Source organism: Abramis brama (genome assembly GCF_963993115.1).
Source record: "Abramis brama genome assembly, chromosome: 8".
NCBI lineage: Eukaryota > Metazoa > Chordata > Actinopteri > Cypriniformes > Leuciscidae > Abramis > Abramis brama.
In genome coordinates, this window is record NC_139970.1 from 42,943,426 (window position 1) to 42,965,294 (window position 21,869).

Sequence of the window (21,869 nt, forward strand, 5' to 3'; positions counted from 1 at the left end):
TAAACACATCATGCAGCCATAACTACAAAACGGGTTAGTCACAAAATGTCATGTGCTCCCACCTGGCCTATCAAAGCGCAGGCAGATTGACTCCTTTAGTGTGTGTGTTTTTATTGCAGATAGATACTCGTCCGGCTGGAAACAGTTTGATACTCTTCATGTCATCTTATTGATTGAAAATAACAGGGTTAGTGGAGCATATTATAGTCAGAGGAGCTGATGCGGTCCAGGCCACAGATGGCGTGAAGAAAGAACAGGGACCGGTGAAGTTCGTAAGCGCTTTTATAGTCGAAGTAGGCCTAATTGTTATTCTCCAGCTAGAATGTGCATGATGTAGTTTGTAATGCCAAGAGAGCGATCAAACCTTAATTTACTGGAAGCCAATCTGTGTGAATTGCAATGTGACAGACTGAAAAGAAAAGTTTCCTGCATTGTTACCGGCTGTCAGGAGAAATGTGTAAGAACAATCAAACGAGGTGTGAGAGTCTCGGGTCTCAGGTTTAACGATGTCAGGTTGTTCTGCTGGACGACAGGTGATGACAGACCACCATAATGAGCCAATCAGATGTCAGACTGGACACATGGAGGTGAGACTTCTGAATCACTGTGGTCTTAATCAGACAGGCACCTATGGCAAGCCGTTTTAGCTTAAATTGTACCCAGCGTTACTCGTCGTAATTGCATTTTTACTAGTAAGAGTTCAATTAGAGAACTCTACAATTCAATTCTTTCTAGTAGCAATTACAATTAGAGAGCTCTCTAATGGAATTTTTACAATTAAAAAACGAATTAAAGATATGTATAATTGCAGAGCTCTGCAATTGAATTAAAGAGCTCTGCAATTGCATTCTTACTAGTAACAATTCAATCGTAGAGCTCCGTAATTAAAAATGAATGGAAGTCAATGGAGACATATGACTAGTCAAAATTAATTTGTAGAGCTCTCTAATTGGAATTGTTACTAGTAAAAATGCAATTACGACGAGTAACGCTGGGAACAATTTAAGCTAAAACGGCTTGCCATAGGCACACGTGTCCAGAGAGAACACATGTTAAGCATTGACTTTCTTGGTTTGATAAATAGATTGGGAAGAGACTGATAGTTTCACTTGATATGATAGACCGATCCCCTTTTTGAGTTATGTTAGCTGTGTCTCCATCAAAAGTTGCACTATTTAACGTGTGCAAATGAAGCAGTGTTTCCATCTCATGTGCTCGAGAGAACAAAATCGTCACTTCCTGTGAAAATTATGCAAAATATCAGTAATAAAAATGGAAGTTGCAGCAATCGGGCTCTTTTGCCCTCCCATAAACGTTATGTTATATTTGACTATAATCTAAATCATTGTGCCGTCAAAACTGGAAATCACATAAACGTGTAGTTGAGGGGTTTCAATTTCTTTTAGTATAAATACAAACATGCATGGAGAGAAATTAGATATAGTGGAGACCTGCAATATAACAGAAGGCAGGAATTGCAACCAATTGTGCGTCTGCTCAGGATTTTGTATTTGTTCATTTTATCCAGAGTGACTTACAGTGAGTTCAAGCTTTGCATTTCATCACTTGTAATCCTGACAGGTATGCAAAAAGCAAATGATTTATTTGTGTTTTATAACAATATGAAACATTAACTCATTTACTTCACTGCCTCTATAAGGTGTATTATATATAAACTTCAGACATTTGTTTTTAACTCTCAGACAACATTCAGATTGACTTTGTAGGTCCTGTTAATGCACACTCAGGTTTGTAGTGATGAGGAAATCATGTCTGCTTGTTTTCCTCGGTCCTGTTTTGCAGGTTATGATCAGTCGCTTTGGTATGAAGGATTTATTGTGGTTGTTTGCTTATTGAATTCCAAAAATACAAAACAACTCAGTAGGTTCTCAAGGTATTTAAAGGGGTGGTTGATTATGATTTCACTTTTCTAACTTTAGTTAGTGTGTAATGTTGCTGTTTGAGCATAAACAACATCTGCAAAGTTACGACGCTCAAAGTTCAAAGCAAAGGGAGATATTTGCTTTTAAAGAAATCGCTTTTTAAGGACTACAACAAACGGCTGGTAGAGACTACACCACATTCCTCCCGGGTTAGTGACATCACCAACCCTTACATTTACATAAACCCCGCCCCCTGGAACGTGATTTATAGACTATCATGACAGAATATGCTAATCATTGACTAGAAGATAACTACACATCAGCTACATAAACTCATCAACTAACCATTCAGAAATGTCCTGTTGCTTCTACATGTTGTCACTTCTTCTCGAGTCTCTCCATCATTGTCTGACTCCGGTTTGAACATAAAAGGCTAAAAGTTTTTTAAAATTTTCAGTGCATGTCTGTGTGAGTGCAAGCTGTTGTAGCTCCGCCCCCTATGCCGGGAGCAGCAACTCATTTGCATTTAAAGGGACAGACACAAAGCGGTGTGTTTTTGCTCACCCTCAAAAAATGACCATTTTAACATGCTACACTGTTAAATGTTTCTGTTAATTTACACCCAAATTTCAACATGATTAACCTGTTATTTTTAATAACTGCGCCTTACTGTAAATTTTATGAAATATATGTTAAATAACACCTCATTTTTGTTATTTAACACCTCATTGTTAAATAACACCTCATTTTTGTTATTTAACCGCAAAATTTCTCTACTGCAAATGTTATCAAGAATAATCTTGCATAGCCTATTCCATAGACAGAAATAAGAAAGTTTGCGGTGTTTTCTGTGCATGCGCAAATGTGTTTGTTAACGTGGGTGTAATAGCCTTTCATTACCCTATTAATACCCTACACTCCGGATTTTACGCGAGACGGCCTATACATTTAGTTGAGGAACTGCGCTCCCAATGTGTGTGTGTGTCTCCCCTGTTCTTTCTGAACACGGTGTAAATATCCGTATGACACGCAGCACGCTGGCAGGCGCCACTTTACTATCTGAAATAACATGTTCATACAGTATTTTTTGCATTCTGGAAAGGAGCGTAGAAGGCATTTGAACCTGCAACGAACACGGAGATCCATGTCGGAATCTAACCCTAACCCTAACCCTAACCCAAAATCACAATAATCCGGTGAGATTAAAGAGTTTCTTGAAAGTCATGCATAGTTTTAATATCTATCAGTGATGTTGATGTATACTAAACGCCACGGACTTACACCACATGAAATGAAGTAACTTAGCTAGCTAGCTGCTATAGTTGGTCTAAGACTGTATTTGATGAATTCATGTCAGCTGTTCGTCTTTGATGGATTATAGATGTTTGGGCTACCAGACATGCTGGTGTGACTATTTTATGTGCAGGTTTTAGCCTATCAATGAGGTACATCCAGCAAAAACAGCAACTACTGATCGGGCTAGTGCAGTATCTAGCTATGTGAACAGCTATTCTCTTTTAATTGCATTGGCATAGTGCACCCTATTTTGTGTTTTTTTTTTTTTTTTGCTGTTTTGATTATCATTGAGTTGTAGATCAATGTTTACATTTGTTTTTTTTTATTGTTTTTTTTTTTATTGCAGATGCAGGGTACCATCCCTGATCACACTGCTATTCAAGATGATATCCCAGGATTTATATCTCAGAACCAGGTGGAATGGTTTCTTACTTGCTTTAATCTAGCAATTTACTGCTAATCTATCAATAAGTAATTGGCTTGCATAATGTTTTCTTGCCAAATTTGTGGACAACAGTCAGCCACCTCTGTGGCCTACATGAGGCACATAAAAATTCACAACAACATACCCAATTTAGTACGGCAGTGCTGTATGCCTAATTGCCAAAGGACATTTAAAAAATGTGCTGGTCTGAAGGGACATATTTACAGACATCATAAGGATAGTATTGGCCAGAAAATATTGAAGATTCACTTTTTTATGTGTGGTATGCAGTCAATACATGATCTCAGCCAGTCTCAGTTATTTTCTAAATTGGATGAGAAGTTACATCAGATGGGGATTTTAGATGATTCAATTAGGGCTCTAATTGATGATCTGAGAGCAGAAGATCTTTTCCGAACTCACAATACACACACATTAAAAACAGATCTACGGAGAAAAACAGTTTTTAAGAGTCAATTTAATTATGTCGAACCTGTTCCAATATGCCTGGGACAAAATGAAGCCGGCAAGGACAGCTTTGCCCATTATGTCCCAATAGACCAAACACTCAATGCTCTTTTTCAGAGTCAGTCTGTATTTGAGCAGTACAAGTTCATGCCCAATTGCCCATACAGAAACTGACAATGTTTTTCAGGATGTGTGGGATGGGGAGAATGTAACAACACACTTAAAAAAGATGGGTCGTTAGGCTTGATCTTATATCAAGATGGTAAACCCACTTGGGTCAGGGGAAAAAAAGCACAAAGTACTTGCTGTGTATCTTTCTCTGGCAGACCTTTTACCATACAATAGGTCAAACACTGATCAAATGCAATTAGTTCTTCTTTGCAAAGAGAAAGACTTCAAACATTTTGGCCAGGATTTAGTCCTGGGTTGCTTGGTTAAAGATCTGAAAGAACTTGAGAAAAGTGGTATAGTGTTACCAGATGGACAAGTCTGTAAAGGAATGACAACTTGGGGTCACATAACATTGGTGGATTCTTTGAGAATTTCAGCACAAGTGTCCATTTCTGCAGATATTGTGAAATGGAGAGAGATTTTGTATATAAAAATATCTGTGGGGTATTTTGAGCTAAAACTTCACATACACACTCTGGGGACATCAGAGACTTATTCTGGGAAGGAGCGTAGAAGAAGGCATTTGAACCGGCAACGAACACGGAGATCCATGTCGGAAGATCGCGGTGGTTACATCGACCAAAATCACAATAATCCGGTGAGATTAAAGAGTTTCTTGAAAGTCATGCATAGTTTTAATATCTATCAGTGATGTTGATGTATACTAAACGCCACAGACTTACACCACATGAAATGAAGTAACTTAGCTAGCTAGATAGTTGGTCTAAGACTGTATTTGATGAATTCATGTCAGCTGTTCGTCTTTGATGGATTATAGCTGTTTGGGCTACCAGACATGCTGGTGTGACTATTTTATGTGCAGGTTTTAGCCTATCAATGAGGTAAATCCAGCAAAAACAGCTACTACTGATCGGGCTAGTGCAGTATCTAGCTATGTGAACAGCTATTCTCTTTTAATTGCATTGGCATAGTGCACCCTATTTTGTGTTTTTTTTGCTGTTTTGATTATCATTGAGTTGTAGATCAATGTTTGAAATCTCTCTCCATTTCAATGTTTGAAATGGAAAGAGATTTTGTATATAAACATATCTGTGGGGTATTTTGAGCTAAAACTTCGCATCTTATGAAAAGGGCATTATACCACCCCTTTAATAAAGGATGTAAATCCAAATAAGGATACAATAGTAAGTTACCTACATAAAATAAATTAAGATAATCCATAGCATAGCCTACAAATCCATTTATCCTGTTAGCCAGCCACTTTTGAAAATAAAATTGATTGAAGTTGGCATTGTTTTAATCTAGAAATGCACTGCAGCTAAAGCCACGTTATACTGTATTTAAAATCTGAAGATGATAAGTCTAAAACTCAGAATTTTATTAAATGTTTTTAAGACCAGGTGATTTTATTTAATGAATACTCTAAAATGCTAACTGGTGTTTATTGTCTTTTTTCTCAGCATCCACATTCAGTGTATTGTCTATTGTTTTGTGGTGCAAAATTCCCCATTCAGTTTAAGTCTTTCCTGCACACATTCACACCTCTTTCTATTCACAGTTTTAATCCCTCATTTCTTTGATCAAACTTCTCACTTCACCTTCTTTGAAACTGTATCAAATGCACTTCTTGAAAAAAAGAAACATTTCAGTGAGCTTTACTATTCAAAATTATTCATAAAAATAACATATTTGCTCAGCTAGGTGGCAGGTGCATCTTGGGCTAGCTAGCATGTTAGCTTAGCATAACATCAATACACGACAATTTATGAGATTAAAACCATGTCCAAACCTACTTTTTAACGTTAGTCGAGTGTTTTAAATCACCTAATCTGGGTAGGGTTGCACCAGCCGTTCGTAAGTTCTTTCTTAAATTGGAACGTAAAGTCCACACTAGAGGCTTAGTAACTACTAGCTAGTTTGTAACTAACTCTGAACTTTATTCCATTGCACCATTTGTTCGTAAGGCAGAACGTAGCTAGTAGGTCGTAAGCTCTCCGTAAAGTAATGCGTAGTCGCATAATATGACGTTTAGCCTCGATGATCCAATAGCAGCCTTCAAATACGTGAGCAGATGTTGTGTTGAGATGGCGTGAATTTCAGTTTATCCTTTATTCTATTCTTGTACTAACGGTAAAAATAAGTTTCCATTAAATACGATACTTGATCATGAATAGCATAAGTGTTTTTATATGTAAATAACATTCAGAAACTGTATTTGAAATGAAATGAATAAGGATCAATAAATAAATATTGATACAAAAAACATAAAAAATTAGGTTTATTGATTATGACTGATATTTGACATGCACAACATGGACCGATGCACACAGGACGGGTTCGTGTTAAAGATAGCCGCTAACAAAGTAATCTTTTCACATAATGTTCTCTCTCTTAAAATGTAAGCGAGTGTAAATGTCAGCATAAATAATCATATATGTCTAAAGAATTGAAGTCTGTCAGGTAAAAGAAGAGCTTATTGATGCAGTTCAGTCTGTCTGATATTTTATTCCATCCGTTACTCCTGATCGGAGGCTGCCGTAAATATTTAGTTTATACGTAGAGTTACGCTTCAACTAAGTTTAATGGTGCAACGCAAAAATATTTAGAAGTGCGTAAGTCGTAACTTAGTGTCCATTTACGTCAAAACTAGGCTAAGTTATAACTTACGCACAGCTGGTGCAATCGGCCCCTGATGTGGTTTCAGATCAGAATATCAGACAGAAAATATATTCTTTTATAATATTCAGCAAATTGATAAAAGCTACGCCGATTAGCATTGCATTATAATATATACTATTGTTATAAAAATACCCGACATGGCATGAAGAACACAGATAACTATACATCGTCGCAATCGTGTTTATTGCCTCCAAAAAGCCTCTATCCGCATGTTATAGTGATCTCTGGAAGCTTTATCCAAGTCAATAGAAGACAAGCCTGCAGCATTTGGCCAGAAAAACGTAACAGCTAATGCTAACACTGCGACTGTGTCATATCGCAGGAAAGGAGACCAGAGGCCGTTTTTTTTTTAATGAATGTCAATGGAGAAGAGTCTTCACTACTCTGAATAAACCGCTTTTGTGAGGAAAAAGCTTATCATATAATTAATCGACTAAGATCTCTGGCTTTATGTGAGGGACTTCCTGGAATGTCACATGATATGCATGTTCATCACGAGTGCCATTTGTGGACTAAACGTGCATAGAGCGCCCTCAGGCTGCCAGTATGAATTGAAAACACAGTCCATAAGAGTTTCCAGCTCTCATAATGATTACATCGGCACATTTTGGGTAAAAAAATGTAGCCTAATAAATATTATTCCTCTCTATAGAAATCTGACGTAAACATGAGAATCTATCAATATTTCTCAAAATCTGCACAATTTTGAACTAAAAACCAAGAGGGATGTTGTTTTGTCAAGCATTTTCATGATGACCGTACAGGAGTTTTTCCTCAGTGGATGCTGCTGACGCTCATAATTCATATTAAAGGTATCGACTCATTTTTTTCATTTTCATAACTCCTGACACAAATTAAGACAGATCTTTTTAATGATTTTGTCAAGGTTATAACATTAGCAGTAATTTAAAGCTTTTAAATGTTGCTTATATGTCTATGTGGTGTTTTTAATATGCTTTAAGACAAACCATGTGTAAATTCATAAGTCGACACCATTGCTGAGTATTTTCTCCTCAAAACTGCAGTGAACCAACGACATTAGGCTTGTTCGACTTGAACCGGCGCTGCACAGACCGAAGCATACATCTCTAATCGCTCTCGCTGTATTTTGACTTCATTCACCGATCGGTCTGTGCAGCTTCGGTTAAAGGCCAACAAGCCTTGCCTCAACTCAAAAACACAGTTTAATGCCGCGTTCCAGGCAACCTGTAACCCGTGTTTTTCCAACCTTATACCCATGAAAGTGCACTGGAACGGCAGTCAAACCCGTGACTTCCCACCCGTGAACTCGTACTAGATCGATGTACTCCCAGTTATGAGTTGGAAAAACACGGGTTACAGGTTGCCTGGAATGCGGCATAAATCGCAGGTGTTTCTGACGTCACAAACTACCTTGTAACCAATCAGGTCAATGTGTGATCGTCCTCGGGTGGGTCTGGTGTGAGTGAGTGGAGGCGGTGCTAATAGAGTTGGGGTACTCGAACTCGGACTCGGACTCGAGTCCGGACTCGAGTCCAATTTTTAATGAACTCGGACTTGTCACGCACTCGGATGAATTTGTACTCGGACTTGACACGGACTCGGACATTTTAGACTCGGAAAATTTGCCGAGTACAGTCGAGTCCGAGCACTGGAGGACACAATATTATTCAAAAACGAAACGAAACGAAACTGCTTAGGCTGGCTACATTGTGTTGTGTCAGTGTTGAGCACTGTAGCCAATCACAGATATGTATATTAAGCGCATGAACACAGTGGCCAATCAGAGGCGTTTTGAGTCACCATGCGGAGAAGTCGCTCAAAACGTATGTTCAGAATCAGCGCGAGTTTTATCCTTTCGCAAATCTCCTCATAAACAACAAAGTCTTGACGCGATATAAATAAGAGGTTCGCTGTGCAGTGCGGACAACTTCAGTGTTTATGACGAGAGTTTCAGTGAGAGTGCAGAACGCGGTAAGTAAGTGATGGCTTAAAGTGAGCGCTATTGACAATCTAAATAATATATTTTTTCATGCTTGTAGAGGACCAGTGGTTACGTTCACACTGTAAATTAAAAAGAGTGATAACTGCATTTAAATGTGGGAGAGAATCCGCAGAATTTTAGTCCTGTGAGTCATGAAATTGCGATGATTGACACAGTAACCATAGCAACATGAGAACGTGATAACCAAAGCAACATTTTGGCGTCTAATAATGTTATGATTTTTGTTACATTGATTTAGCCTACACTTTAGTCATAAGTTTACATACACCTTGCAGAATCTCCAAAATGTAATATTTATTTATTTTTTAATGAGGATGATCATAAAAACATTGTTTCTATTTATTACTGCCCTGAAAAATCTTTTTCACATAATGGATGTTTAATAGCCTAGTCCACAAGAAAAAATGCAAACACAAAATACAAGACAAATTACATAGGCTTGATTTTAATATTGTGTTTCTTTACTTGAATGATCCACAAGGTTTTTTTTTTATTTGTTTTTTTTTAATGGTTGTTCATGAGGAAAAATCCTCCAGCTCCTGCACATTCTTTGCTTTTCCAGCATCTTCTGCATATTTGACTCCTTACTAGCAGTGACTATGATTGTGAGATCCATCTTGTCACACTGAAGACAACTCATGGACTCATACACAACTATTACAAACCCTGCAAACATTTAGTGATGTTCAAGAAGGAAGCAACCATTAGGAGCCAGGGGGTGTACATTTTTGAACTGGATCATTGGTGTAAATTGCTCTTATTTTATTTAAAAATTAATTAATTAATTTAGTCCTGCCATTTAGAGGCTAAATAAGATATTAGCATGTAAAACAAAATAAGATAATCAAAATAAATAAAAATTAAAAAATCAACGTCATCTTGCTCAAAAGTTTACTCCTGGCTCTTAATGCATCGTGTTATATTCTTGAGCATTACCTTGCAGAATCTGAAAGATGTACGATAGGTAAACGTATGACTGTAACTATACATTGGAATCATTTTGTAAGGTTTAACATATTAATTTAAGAGCTCAGTGTTGAGACCTTTCACTGGAATTTGATTGACATGCGATCTGACCAATCATAATGCAGATACCTGCCATTTTTGTCCGACAAACAAACCAAACCAGATAGTAGATTAAAGTCATTGGACTTGAACTTGAAAAATGGTGTGTATTGAATTATTTTTGCAGTTCTGATGTTCATTCATGTTTAATTCGTGCTGTAACTAGAAGATATTATCAGTTCATGTGCTGCTTGAGTTGAGGCCTATATTAAAGCACCACAAAACGGTGTGTATTGTTTTAATTTCATAAAAATTACACAATTTGAAAGCTGAGACTTTATTTCATACCAGAAGTAGCCTTGTCTTGTCTGTTGGCGCATTGTCAGTGTCCTCTTTGCTCCGCAATATATATTTCACTGTGTGAGAACATGTGGAGTGAGAGCGGAATGGCTTGTCGGACGTAGCGACAGTAAGAGGGGCGGGTCTCTGTGAAAGGTCAATTTAAAACCATTTAAATCTTTGTGGACTCGGCCGGACTCGACTCGGACTCGGATGTTAAGGACTCGGACTCAAGTGCGACTCGGCCCTCTTTGGACTCGGACTTGGACTCGGACTCGATTGTTAAGGACTTGGACTCGACTCGGACTCGACAATGGTGGACTCGGACCCAACACTAGGTGCTAATTTGCATATTCAGAGAACCGCCTATAGGTTACTAAACTACATCATAGGCATGAATATTTTTTTCAAGGAAAAAACATTCAAATGTGTAATTTTGGAGATCAGAGATAAATTTTAGAGGATACAATTATTGACTACAGTGGTGGACTTTAATTAAAGAACGATTCAGAGCGTCGGCGTCCTCGTGAAGGACAACAATTGTTGTTGCTGTTCTCTGAAGGGAGTTCAGCTGCAAGACAACGAGTCCATCTACTGGAAACACACGATACTAGCAGGACTCTAAAATACACAGCAACAGATGAAAATTAAACACACTGCACGCATTTGTAATACTGACCTCAGTTTCCTCATGTTTACAATTACAAGTCCTGATATCTCTTTACTGATGATAACGTGTGTTTGTAAAGCAGACTTTTGTTTTGACGATCGCAAACATAATTCAAATCTAAGTCATGTCAGACACGAATGTAACACACGACACATAGGCCTAATGTCCTGCATAAACCGTTAACTGATGCATATCGGACTAGTTACAAATTAATCTAAAAGGAAGACTTCCTGAAAGCGGCACAGCAAAACGCCTTCAAAACTTAGTTTCGCGATCGATATTCGTCGGATATTCGCTTGCATGGGCAAAATGAACGTTTTCTGACTGTACAACAGAGATAGAGATGGTTGCATAAAAGTTTAATAAAGACGTAAATTTAAGTAATAAAAAAGATTCCTTCCTTCGGGAACTGCCTGCACTCGTTTCCAAACAAACGAAACTGAAGCGTTCGTGGTTTCATTTTAATGCAGCAAAATGGCAGATGAAGTTTCACTCGATCGGGAATCTCTCAGATGCTCCATTTGTCTGGATCTCTTCAGAAATCCAGCGATTATTCCCTGTGGACACAGTTTCTGCACGGACTGCATTACAGGTGCGTGGGATCGGGATGTGTGCAGATGTCCTCAATGCAAACACACTTTTAACCACAGACCTGCTCTCATTGACTGGCTCCACGTGAAGGAACTTTCCGAGAAGCTGATGAAGATGAGAAGAACACAGGCTGAGGATGATGAAGATGTGAACTGTGACTCCTGCACCTCGAGAACGAGCAAAGCCATCAGATCCTGCCTCACCTGTCTCGCCTCTTACTGCGAGTCTCACCTGGAGAAACACAACGAGCTTCACGGCTGGAGGAAACACCAGCTGACGGATTCAGCCACGGATCTCCACAGCAAAACCTGCTCTCAGCACGGGAAACTCATCGATGTTTTCTGTCGTACTGATCAGCAGTGTGTGTGTCTGCTGTGTGCAATACATGAACACAAGAGTCACGACACCATCTCAGCATCTGATGAAAGAGCAGACAGACAGGTAGAGGTCCTGCCAGATTATTGTGGCTTTTAATATATGACAATCTGGTGATACAATAAGCTCTCATTTGTTAATATTAGTTGATGAACTAACAATGAGCAATACATTTGTTACAGTTATAACACATGCATTAACTAATAAAGTCCCCTGTAGTCAATCATTATATCCCTTAAAACTCATCTTTGATCATCAAAATGACATATTTAAACGTTTTTTCCTTGAAAAAAATTATTGAATAGCTTAAATGTAACTTTACACCTTATTAACTATACGCGGTTATAAATATGCAAATGAGCCCCGCCTCCACTCACTCACTCAGCTCAGAGATCCACTGGTTGACGATCACACGTTGATTGGTTACGAGGTAGTTTGTGACGTCAGAAACACCAGCGATTTCAAAGCGTGTTTTTGAGACTGTCTTTGGTTCACTGCAGTTTTAAGGAGAAAATACTCAGCAATGGTGTCGACTTATGAATTTACACATGGTTTGTCTTAAAGCACATTAAAAACACCACATAGACATATAAACAACATTCAAAACTGGATTTTCACCACAGGGGGACTTTTACTAACAAATTCAACTTTTTCATTCTTAGTTATCTAAAGTTTTTAACTAATGCAACCTTATTGTAAAGTGTTACCAATATCTTAATCCTGGTATCTAAAAGTTAACGTAATGCGCATTTACAGGTTTTATCTGCAGTTAAAAACTAAAGTATATAACTATTTTCTGTCGACAGAGGAAGTTAATGGAAACACGTGTGAAGTTTCTGCAGAACATCCAAGACAGAGAGAAGGATTTTAAAGAGCTAACGCAGGCTGAGGAGTCGATCCGAGTGAGTATTGATCGGCTGTATTTGGTATTGATCACAGATCTCATGTTATCAGTCCTTTAATGATTCATGTTTCCACTTTGCCTCATATGTTTCTCCTTAAATTCCTTAGGAGAAGTACATCTGAGTAAGAGTATATAATTGTGGATATTAATGTGGAAAGCAGCTCATATCATTTGTTCTTTGCAGAATTTGATGAGAGATGTTTGATGAGAGATGTTGGCAAATCTGAGCACAGTTTGAGAAATGATTGAGACGTCTTCTGAAACTCTATAGACAGATCTTGGATTTTTCTTTTCAGGAGAAACATCTGAGAAGCGAATACCCAGCTAACAAGCGTATTTTTGTTTGATTTTGTTAACTTTCCCATTAAGTTATGAAAATGTTATTTCTGAATGTTTTCTAAAGGATCTAAACATTCAGTTTTTAAAATGTTTTTAAAATGTTTTTGCGTGGTTATGGGAACGTTAAGGAAACATTAAATAAATAAAAAAAATATATATTTTTTTTAATTTATTTTTTTCCATAATGTGGGAACATTCCATTCAATGTTACTTTTGAATGTTCTCTAAACATTCTGAAACCAGTAGTACCATTTAAATACGTTAGACGAACATCCAACTAAAACATTCCATGAACAATGTATAATGTTTTCATGCTAACTATTTTAGAACATTGTTAAAGAGATACGTTTATACGAATATTATGTTACTGGGAGAACGTTTGTTCATAACTTATGATTTCATAACCTTGCCAGAACGTTATTTCAGAAATGTAAAGTTCTAAGAAAATACAAATCATGCAGTTAGCCAACATCAAGTATTAATTTAGGCAGAAATAATGAGCTTCTTAAAGCAATTATTACAAGTTGTGATATCATAGTGATTCCAGTATATGTAAAATATATTGAGTTTGTGATTGTTTTTCCTGGAACAGCGTTCAGCACAGACAGCAGTCACAGAAAGCGAGCGGGTCTTCAGCGAGGTGCTGTCCTGTGTTCAGAAGACATGCTGTCGTGTGAAGGAACTGATCGCAGATCAACAGAGAGCTGAACTCAGTCACATTGAAGGACTTCAGGAGAAAGTCCAACAGAAGATCGCTGGCATGAAGAGGACGGTGTCTGAGCTTGATCAGTTTATGACCACTGAAGATCACATTCATTTCCTGCAGGTTTGTGAAGATCCTCCAAAAACTCGTATTCTGATCAAGAGTCTGACGTTAAAGTCCCCCTGGAGTCAATGATTATATCCCTTAAAACTCATCTTTGATCACCGAAATTACATATTTAAAAGTTTTTTCTTTATGCCTTAAAATATCTTGAATGTAACTCGACACCCTTGCCTCATTTAGTATGCGTGGTTGAATGAATATGCAAATGAGCCCCGCCTCCACTCACTCACTCACTCAGAGATCCACTGGTTGACGATCACACGTTGATCTGATTGGTTACAAGGTAGTTTGTGACGTCAGAAACACCAGCGATTTCAAAGCGTGTTTTTGAGACTGTCTTTGGTTCACTGCAGTTTTAAGGAGAAAATACTCAGCAATGCTGTCGACTTATGAATTTAGACACATGCTTTGTCTTAAAGCATATTAAAAACACCACATAGACACATAAACAACATTAAAAACTGGATTTTCACTTTAATAAAACACTTCCTCAATGTTTGATGAGGAAAGCACTACATTATATTTACTTTTCGATATATATTTTTTAAATTTAGGCTATTGACAAAGTTTCGAAAGAATTAATGTACATTTTTGTATTACTTCTTTCTGCATTATTTGTGATGTATCTGTAGAATTACCCGTCTGACTGTGAAGAATCCACGTCTGAAGAATTTGAAGATCTTTCCAGCATTTCTGAACATGCAGATGCTTTTTTTCACAATGTGAAGATGCTGGTTTCTAAAATGCAAGAGCGTTTGATGGATGTCACCAAAACGACAGAGATCGAGATCAAGATCAAGTCTGTAAAAGGTTGGAAGACATCATTAAATATAAAGAAAAACTGATAGATTCTCCATTTTCGAGTTCTTTCCATATGTCTGTTACACTGTAAAAAATGCGATATGATCAATGAGTCACGACAACATATGATTTTACATTACTTTAACTCATCAAAATAAGATAAGCAATTTTTGCTATTTCACGTGTATTTAAAAACAGTCACCAGATATGGAAACTTGAGTCTTTCCTATGATATATAGTTTCTGTGGGACAGTGACAGTTAAAGTCCCCCTGTACTCAATCATTGTATCCCTTAAAACTCTTTTTCATGACATATTTAAATATTTTTTCCTTGAAAAAAAAAAATCTTCATGTCTTAAAATATCTTGAATGTAACTCGACACCCTTGCCTCATTTAGTATTCGCGGTTCTATGAATATGCAAATGAGCCCCGCCTCCACTCACTCAGCTCAGAGATCCACTGGTTGACAATCACACGTTGATCTGATTGGTTACAAGGTAGTTTGTGACGTCAGAAACACCAGCGATTTCAAACTGTTTATATGTTGTTTTATAGGTCTATGTGTTTATAAACCATGTGTAAATTCATAAGTCGACACCATTGCTGAGTATTTTCTCCTTAAAACTGCAGTGAACCAAAGACAGTCTCAAAAACACGCTTTGAAATCGCTGGTGTTTCTGACGTCACAAACTACCTTGTAACCAATCAGATCAACGTGTGATCGTCAACCAGTGGATCTCTGAGTGAGTGAGTGAGTGGAGGCAGGGCTCATTTGCATATTCATAGAACCGCGTATACTAAATGAGGCAAGGGTGTCGAGTTACATTCAAGATATTTTAAGGCATGAAGAATTTTTTTTCAAGGAAAAATTGTTTAAATATGACATTTTGGTGATCAAAGACGAGTTTTAAGGGATACAGTGATTGACTACAGGGGGACTTTAACAGATTTAAGTGTACAAAATGAAAAATCCTACATTTAAAGATTCTATGTATGTAGTTAACACGTCATTTGCTTTCCTCCTCAGTTTTGCTTCCTATTGGAGGATCTGTGAAACCGTCTGCAACTCCAGCGTTTGGTAAAAAAGATGAGCGGTGGAACTGTGATGTCAGCCTGGTGACAAATGAAGCCACATCTACTTCTAGTCCTGATGGGAATCCGCTTTCAACTGGCAGCGGCTTGTGTGGATCTGTTCAGTTTGACCAGAAGGATATTTTCCATTTTGGGGAGTCAGTTCCAGCATTTAACTTCGGTTTTCAGCATGTTCCCTCTAGATCCTCATCTGTGCTAAATCAGAGTGGAGCTTCTGGCACGGATGAAGAAGAAACGTATGAGCCAGCTGTACCTCTACCTGATCTTATTGAGATCTCGACTGGAGAGGAAAACGAGCAAGTGGTTTTCAGTCACAGAGCCAAATTATACCTCTACGACAAAGAACTGGTCGAGTGGAAGGAAAGAGGCGTAGGCGTACTTAAAATACTTCAAAATAATAAACCCAGACGTGCAAGACTCGTGATGAGGAGAGAGCAGGTTCTGAAATTATGTGCAAACCACTGGATTACTCCAAATATGAAGCTCAAGCCGATGAAAGCGAGCGAGAAGGCGTGGACGTGGAATGCCTTGGACTTCGCTGACGGAGAAGGCATGGATCAGACGTTAGCGGTGCGGTTTAGACTGCAGGAGTCGGCCGATGCCTTCAGGGAAATCTTTGAAGAAGCAGTGGCCTCTGCATCCAGTGCTCCAGAAACAGGTGAGCGTCTGTAATCCTTCATATTTGCTGAATTAAGTACTTGTTTCTTACTCATTTTTGGGTGCTGCTTCCACACTGTAAAAAAATGATTGGTGGTTTAACTTAAAAAAGTAAGTAACCTGGTTGCCTTCAAATTTTGAGTTCATTGAAATTAAAAATTTGAGTTAATACAATGAAGGAGATTGGTTTAATAAATAGAAACTCAAAATAGTATGTTATCTGAACCACTTTAATTACATAAGTTGATTTGACAAAAGAAAATTTGACTATATCAAAGCATAAAAATACCATAATGTGTTTGCAGATATTTAGGAAACATACTAAGTTCAAATACTTGTTTCTCTGAAAACACTTCTACAGTTACTCTATACTATAGAATAAGTTTTTTTTGCAATATTATACCCTAGTTAAATCAAGCAAATATGTCCTTGAAATAACAGTTGCAGGTTGTGGGAGAGTAATAACAGTAGCGATTGGGTAAATTGGCAACTGGCGGTATCAAACAGACCAAAACAAAAACAGACATTCCGACACGGAACGCACACATTTAGTATACTTTGAAAGCAAATGAACTGCTAGGTTAGAGATCAAAGATTCTACCTGACCTAAAAAGCCTCAAACGTTGCAAACGTTGCAAACGTATACATCAACTTACAGTGCAAGGCTCGTCGCTTTCCGTTGTCAATTTCCCTTGTTCCTGTTGTGTGTCCTCAATCTGGCAACCCGCATGAGCCTTGAGTCTGAGGAGGAGGGGGCGGGGAAACAACTCTCTCTTTGGAGATTTTTTTTTAATTTTTTAATTTTATTTACCTTTAAATTACTAGATTTGATCAGTAAATGGTAATTTAGTAATTTAAGCACATTCCTCACATTCTTTCAATTTAAAGTCCAACTGAAATCAAAATTGACCCTATTTACTTTGTTAGTGCATATTACTAGTCTTGTGGTGAAAAATTAATCCGTGCAAGTTAATACACAGAAAAAAATTGTTTGCCGTCGTAATCTTTAATCAAAGTCTGAAAAGTTACTTCCGGTCTGGAATGGCGTTCTTTCTCTGATGATGTAGGTTTGACGGCTTGGGTTGGGAAACGCTTAACCACTCCCCTCAAACCGTTAGTCTGCTATGAGTGAGAGATGGAGAGGAGGAGCGCTAGAGTAAAACCCTGCCCTCTGTTCAATATTCCTTTTCACTGGGAAATACGTCACAACACTGGAGAAAAGTTGTTTGCAACTTCCGGTTCACGCGGACTTTAAATTCAGAATAACTCACAATTTCATGCATAAACCTTTTAATTGTCAATAATTTTATCCCTTAAAACTCATCTTTGATCACCAAATGACATATTTAAACGTTTTTTCCTTGGAAAAAAACCCATCATGTCTTAAAATATCTTGAATGTAACTCGACACCCTTGCCTCATTTAGTATACACAGTTCTATGAATATGCAAATGAGCCCCGCCTCCACTCACTCACTCAGCTCAGAGATCCACTGGTTGACGATCACACGTTGATCTGATTGGTTACAAGGTAGTTGTGATGTCAGAAACACCAGCGATTTCAAACTGTTTATATGTTGTTTTATATGTCTATGTGTTTATAAACCATGTATAAATTCATAAGTCGACTCCATTGCTGAGTATTTCCTCCTTAAAACTGCAGTGAACCAAAGACAGTCTCAAAAACACGCTTTGAAATCGCTGGTGTTTCTGACGTCACAAACTACCTTGTAACCAATCAGATCAACGTGTGATCGTCAATGAGTGGATCTCTGAGCTGAGTGAGTGAGTGGAGGCGGGGCTCATTTGCATATTCATAGAACCGCGTATACTAAATGAGGCAAGGGTGTCGAGTTACATTCAAGATATTTTAAGGCATGAAGAATTTTTTTTCAAGGAAAAATTGTTTAAATATGACATTTTGGTGATCAAAGACGAGTTTTAAGGGATACAGTGATTGACTACAGGGGGACTTTAACAGATTTAAGTGTACAAAATGAAAAATCCTACATTTAAAGATTCTATGTATGTAGTTAACACGTCATTTGCTTTCCTCCTCAGTTTTGCTTCCTATTGGAGGATCTGTGAAACCGTCTGCAACTCCAGCGTTTGGTAAAAAAGATGAGCGGTGGAACTGTGATGTCAGCCTGGTGACAAATGAAGCCACATCTACTTCTAGTCCCGATGGGAGTCCGCTTTCAACTGGCAGCGGCTTGTGTGGATCTGTTCAGTTTGACCAGAAGGATATTTTCCATTTTGGGGAGTCAGTTCCAGCATTTAACTTCAGTTTTCAGCATGTTCCCTCTAGATCCTCATCTGTGCTAAATCAGAGTGGAGCTTCTGGCACGGATGAAGAAGAAACGTATGAGCCAGCTGTACCTCTACCTGATCTTATTGAGATCTCGACTGGAGAGGAAAACGAGCAAGTGGTTTTCAGTCACAGAGCCAAATTATACCTCTACGACAAAGAACTGGTCGAGTGGAAGGAAAGAGGCGTAGGCGTACTTAAAATACTTCAAAATAATAAACCCAGACGTGCAAGACTCGTGATGAGGAGAGAGCAGGTTCTGAAATTATGTGCAAACCACTGGATTACTCCATATATGAAGCTCAAGCCGATGAAAGCGAGTGAGAAGGCGTGGACGTGGAATGCCTTGAACTTCGCTGATGGAGAAGGCATGGATCAGACGTTAGCGGTGCGGTTCAAACTGCAGGAGTCGGCCGATGCCTTCAGGGAAATCTTTGAAGAAGCAGTGGCCTCTGCATCCAGTGCTCCAGAAACAGGTGAGCGTCTGTAATCCTTCATATTTGCTGAATTAAGTACTTGTTTCTTACTCATTTTTGGGTGCTGCTTCCACACTGTAAAAAATGATTGGTGGTTTATTGGTGGTATCCTGATCTGTCCATCCAAGGAGATTCATCCGCTGGTCATGGTAGTTTGTTCTGGTTGCAGTGAATCCCAGTTTGCTTAAATACTGCCACAAATGCACACCTTTATGTCACACCACAGATATAAACCGTTATCATTAAATCATCATTATGGCTCTGGTGTCATCGGCTGTTTCCAATATTTGCAGTCTTGATTTTCTATGTTAAAAAATAAAGTCTTGTTTATTTCTATAGATGCAAATCTTCCCCGGGAAAATGCTGGAGATGCAACAGAGACGCAAAGTGGCGGAGAGGAAGAGGACCGTGATGATGATGATGATGATGATGATGAAGCTCCTATACATGTAGATACCCTTTGAGCTTAGCATTTAGCAATACTGTATTTTTGTATAGTTGTTTCTCTGTAACGTACTGAAATTATAAAGGGCATTTTACACAGAATGTGATTCTATTGTGTACAAACACTTTTCATACAAATGTTTGTTGTGTTTAAACTGGTTTCTCTCGAGGCTTGTGTTTAATTCTAATTTAAACAAACATTTTAATTCATTTATTTTAGTGCTGTCAAATCGATTAATCGCGATTAATCGCATCTAACATAAAAGTTTGTGTATATATTTGTGTCTGTCTATATATATATATATATATATAAATATACATTATATGTGTGTGTGTAATATATATATATATATATATATATATATATATATATATATATATATATATATATATATATATATATATATATATATATATGTAGACAGTAGACACACATATTATATAACCACAAACTTTTGTTAGATGCAATAAATCGCGATTAATCGATTTGACAGCCATAATTTAATCAAATGTTTTTGTTTTTGCTATTTATTTAAATCAAAGTTTGTTTGTTTTTTTAATTCAAATTTATTAATTTATTAGTAATTTAAATTAAATGTGTAATTATTAGTATCACTCAAATAAAACATTTAAATATTACTATTTAGGATTCATTTATTTTTATTCCAGTTTTAGTGTGCTTGTATCACGCACTTTAGTTTAGGGTCCAATTCTCACTATTAACTGTGACTTTTGCCTCAATAAACTCCTAATTACTGTTTATTAATAGTTAGTAAGGTAGTTGTTAAGTTTATATTAAGGTATGTAGAATATGATCATGCAGAACAAGACATTAATATGTGCTTTATAAGTACTAATAAACAGCCAAATATCCTAGTAATATAGTTTTTCTTAACACGTATTTGTATTTTCATTATAAATCGGATAGTGATTGGTTGACGTGCCTATCAAGTTCCAAAATTCACTGTAAAGCACGGCATGTTGAGGCGTATTCATTGGTTTATTATGTCATTGCTTCTTTCGAGGTGGATCTACCATCGGTTGAGGAGAACGAAGAGGAGATGTTGTTGAAGGAGAGGGCCAAACTTTACCGCTGGGACTGTGATATTAACAAGTGGAAAGCCCGAGGTGAAGGAGACATTAAGATCCTTTTCCATCCCTTGAGGAAGATCTACCGCGTATTTATGAGGCAAGAAGGGGATGAGAAGGTGTGTGTAAACCACTGCATCACCAGAGCCATTCGCCTGAAACCAGGGAACACTAATGCAAACGCAGTGGCATGGACAGCCGCTGACTCTTCAGGTAAACAAACTCATAATTATCTAAATATTACAGTAATAAATCATATTCCATATTATTGATTTGACTGCACTGACACTATCAGATGAGATCAAAACTCAAACTGAATATTGATGCTATTGTCTTTTAGAATTAGTCTCATATTTGAAGTTTGCATCATTGATTCTGTTTATTACTGTGAAGCTGCTTTGATGCAGTCTGTATAAAGTGCTATAGAAATAAAGCTGACTTGACTTTATATGTGTTTAATTTCCCACAGAGGGAGATGCTGTATTACGGCGGGTTACTGCCAAGTTTAAGACTCCGGAACTGGCCGTTTCTTTCACAAAAACTTTTGCAGACTGTCAAAGTCACATGTCAGAGTTCACGCAAACTTTGCAAAAGTAAAGCTGTCTTTCCTAGCTAATAACCTGGGTCAGAGGTCACATTGAACGAATATTAATGTTAGGACAATTATGTCACTATATGCAGCATAGAATGAGTATAAAGTCTAGCTATGGAAGGATATGAGAGCTTTGAATTGATCAAGCCATTAAAAACTTCAATATTTATTTTTCTATATTTTTTACAGTTTGAATTCGTAGTGGTGGAAATAATCCTACTATTTGAAAAAATAAAAAGAAAAACTTGTTTAAATAATTTGCACATTGACAAAGTTATTTTTGCTCTACATATGTAAAGGTCTTTGGTTTTTGTCTGGAGAAAAGGAGATGATGTAATATTTTAATAAACAAGATTTTTGTAAACACATTTACTGAGTTTTCTGTGTGTGTGTGCGTGCGTGAAACATTTTTTTGTTATTCAGAATAATGATTATAAATTGAATTATAAATTAAATAAATTTGATTATAAATAATCCAGAGAAAAAAGCTTGTAT

General features: G+C 37.4%; 1 protein-coding gene across 2 annotated transcripts; it reads left to right on the forward strand.

The window, feature by feature from the left end:
- Positions 1-8,560: 8,560 nt before the first annotated feature.
- Positions 8,561-21,736, forward strand: LOC311087807 (E3 SUMO-protein ligase RanBP2). Of its 2 annotated transcripts, XM_084121277.1 has the most exons (9): positions 8,561-11,912; positions 12,653-12,748; positions 13,682-13,915; positions 14,548-14,725; positions 15,745-16,467; positions 18,527-19,249; positions 19,589-19,698; positions 20,719-20,995; positions 21,252-21,736. In XM_084121277.1, exons 1-9 carry the CDS (start codon positions 11,355-11,357, stop codon positions 21,377-21,379), a joined length of 3,027 nt encoding a protein of 1,008 aa, XP_083977403.1. In that variant the 5' UTR covers positions 8,561-11,354; the 3' UTR covers positions 21,380-21,736. The 2 variants fall into 2 exon arrangements, with proteins under 2 accessions (XP_083977403.1, XP_083977404.1); XM_084121278.1 differs by lacking the exon at positions 18,527-19,249.
- The last annotated feature ends 133 nt before the right edge of the window (positions 21,737-21,869 follow it).